The 2,500-nt window shown below is 36.5% G+C and overlaps 1 protein-coding gene across 2 annotated transcripts in view; it reads left to right on the top strand.

The window, feature by feature from the left end:
* The window catches only part of Irbp (Inverted repeat-binding protein), a 19,546-nt gene extending 17,094 nt beyond the window's left edge, over window positions 1–2,452 (top strand). For both annotated transcript variants that reach the window (XM_043038450.2, XM_086531122.1), the window contains exon 13: window positions 1,336–2,452. In XM_043038450.2, coding sequence (XP_042894384.2) covers window positions 1,336–1,452 — 117 coding nt within the window. In that variant the 3' untranslated portion in view covers window positions 1,453–2,452. The remainder of the gene's footprint in view (window positions 1–1,335) is intronic.
* Window positions 2,453–2,500: the final 48 nt, after the last annotated feature.

Raw genomic sequence — 2,500 nt, 5'->3', positions numbered from 1 at the left:
TTTACTATTATTGTATAGTATGTATAGTAGTGTAGCAAACATGACTCTCTACTGACTACTGCAAATGTAACATACTTATTGACCACCGTAAATTAACCCTCTCTGGACGGGTGGTACTGTACTGTACTGCTCATTCAAAAGCCCAGTGGTGGGGCGGCACAGTATTGTGCCAGCTATTTAACCCATTCGCGCCGGTTGACGTGCTGACACGTTGTCGAAAAAAGCCCCGGACCCGGGTGACGTCCTGGCACGTGCTACATTTTCGGCCCGCGCGCCGGGAGGCCAGTAGCGACGTGCTGAAACGTCCGCATTAGAATGATAGATTATTCTTAGTACAATTCGATTTTCATACTTGATTTGTCTTAGCTACTTTAGTTTATCCTTCTAAATAGTAGAAAATGGGATATAACGTAATATGAATGACGTCTCAGGTACATACGTAATCTTGATTACGGCATGGTGATTTCTGTTTCTGATTTGTTGAATATGATGATCTGAGTCGAAAGACTATCGTAAAATCAATTGTAATTGGCCGAGGAATAAAAAAAAAAAAAAAAAAAAAAATTATATAACATCTTTTTGTTGCCCCACTAAAAGAAAATGACACTTGAAAAAACATTGCTGTTACTTGCATTCACTTGTATGCACATGTATGGTTGTTCATATTCTCTTTCTTTTCGTTTAGGAAGAAAAAAAAAATTGAAAAAAAAACTATGTTTGTTACCTCACTAGAAGAATGCTTCCACTTCCCATTGGTATTACAACATAGGAGTAAAGAATATGGAAAAAGTTCAATAGAATAACACTAAAAAAACAGTGCTATAACATCTTTTTCGACTGATATACATCCTCTGAACATAGCACTACTTTCTACACATGATTACACTTTAGACGCAATCACGCAAACCATAAGGATAGGGTGGGTGAAAAACGCTCTGCGAGCGTCAGAGCGACCGCGCGCAGCGGGAAAACACCCCGGCACGAACGGTTGCGCGCTTGAAATCTTCCCGGCGTTATCGGGAGTAGGCGAAATTCCGCCCCGGCGTGAATGGGTTAATTGATTTAGGCCTAAGCGTTCGAAAGCCCCGGCATTGTGACATTCAAGGCTAGAATGCCCCCGTCATGAGTGGGTTAATTCAGCAAACACACTCGCCTACCAATAGCTAATTTGTACTGAAATATTCAACAAACTTATCCCAGTGAATCAACTGAAAGGAATTTGTGCTAATATTAACATTAACTAATATAGCAAATACCTTCAAATGTGTTAATAGTACATCTAATTCACAAATAAACTTATTTAAAGAAAGATAACTCACTTGTACACATCTACAGGCTGACAAGCTGACAGTCGACATCCTGAAGAGCTGGCTGCAGGACCGAGGCATAAAGGTCACAGGCAAGAAAAAAGCTCAACTCGTCCAAGACGTGATGGACGAAGTGGCGGCATAAAGAAGCTGCAAACTTTTTATCATTCCCAGTGGCTTTGAAATTATTAATTTTTTAGACTGGCTTGACTTAGCAGAGTACAAAGTGTGGTCCGTATGCCTTGCACTGGCAATTTGTGATTTTTGTTTATTATTATTATTATTTTTTATAAACTTGATATTATTGTTATTCTTTTATTTTTATTCTTTTATATATTTTTATATATATATTTAAATCAGGATTGTTGGTTTGATATATTTCTCTCATTTTTCTTGTTTTGATTCTGAGAAGAATAGTAAATCATTTCTTTTAACATTAGTATTGATCTATAGATGTGAATGATCATTAGTTTGAGTGTGTTACACATTGATTATATTAGGTGGTACTGAAAAATATCAATTTACTTGCAAAATATTATAGATAAAAAAAAAAGAAAACAAAAAGGAATACCAGACTTTTTTGGGAGATTATCAATAAAAAATACATTAGTTATTTAGACATTTGTGTGGTTACTTGTCAGCCTATAAATTGGTATTAACCCATTCCCGACGGGGGAATTCTAGCCTTGAATGTCCAAATGCCGGGGCGTTCGAATTATTAGGCCTAAATCAATTGAATAGCCGGCACAATACTGTGCCGCCCGGCAACTGGGCTTTTGAATGCGCGGTACACATGCTGTACCACCCGTCCTGTGTGGGTTAATACATGTTTTTGTCTGAAAGCACAAATGCACTTGTATGTGATGATTTTCTTAGGTGGTAAGTGAATATATATTCTAGAAATATTTGTGATATATGTATGTGCGATCTCGTGTGAAAGTTACAGTGTCTATGCAACAATGTTTTTTTCCAGTAGATAATTTGTAAATGATTTTTCCAGAAGATAAGTTCATATGTGAAAAAATACTATATAGAAATGCTTGTGTTAAGTTTTGCCAGCTAAAGAATATATTTGGATTATGTCTTTTGTCCTTCAAAAAATACATTGTACATTTTCTATTGCATTGTGATACATTCAATTAAAACCTGTTATTTTATTTTCCCCATTCTGTTGTGAGTGCACATTCGAGAGA

The sequence above is a fragment of the Penaeus japonicus genome, unplaced genomic scaffold, assembly GCF_977035675.1.
Source record: "Penaeus japonicus unplaced genomic scaffold, GWHDUDI00000001_assembly GWHDUDI00000035, whole genome shotgun sequence".
In the NCBI taxonomy this organism is placed as follows: domain Eukaryota; kingdom Metazoa; phylum Arthropoda; class Malacostraca; order Decapoda; family Penaeidae; genus Penaeus; species Penaeus japonicus.
This window is presented reverse-complemented; position numbering and strand designations above follow the sequence as displayed.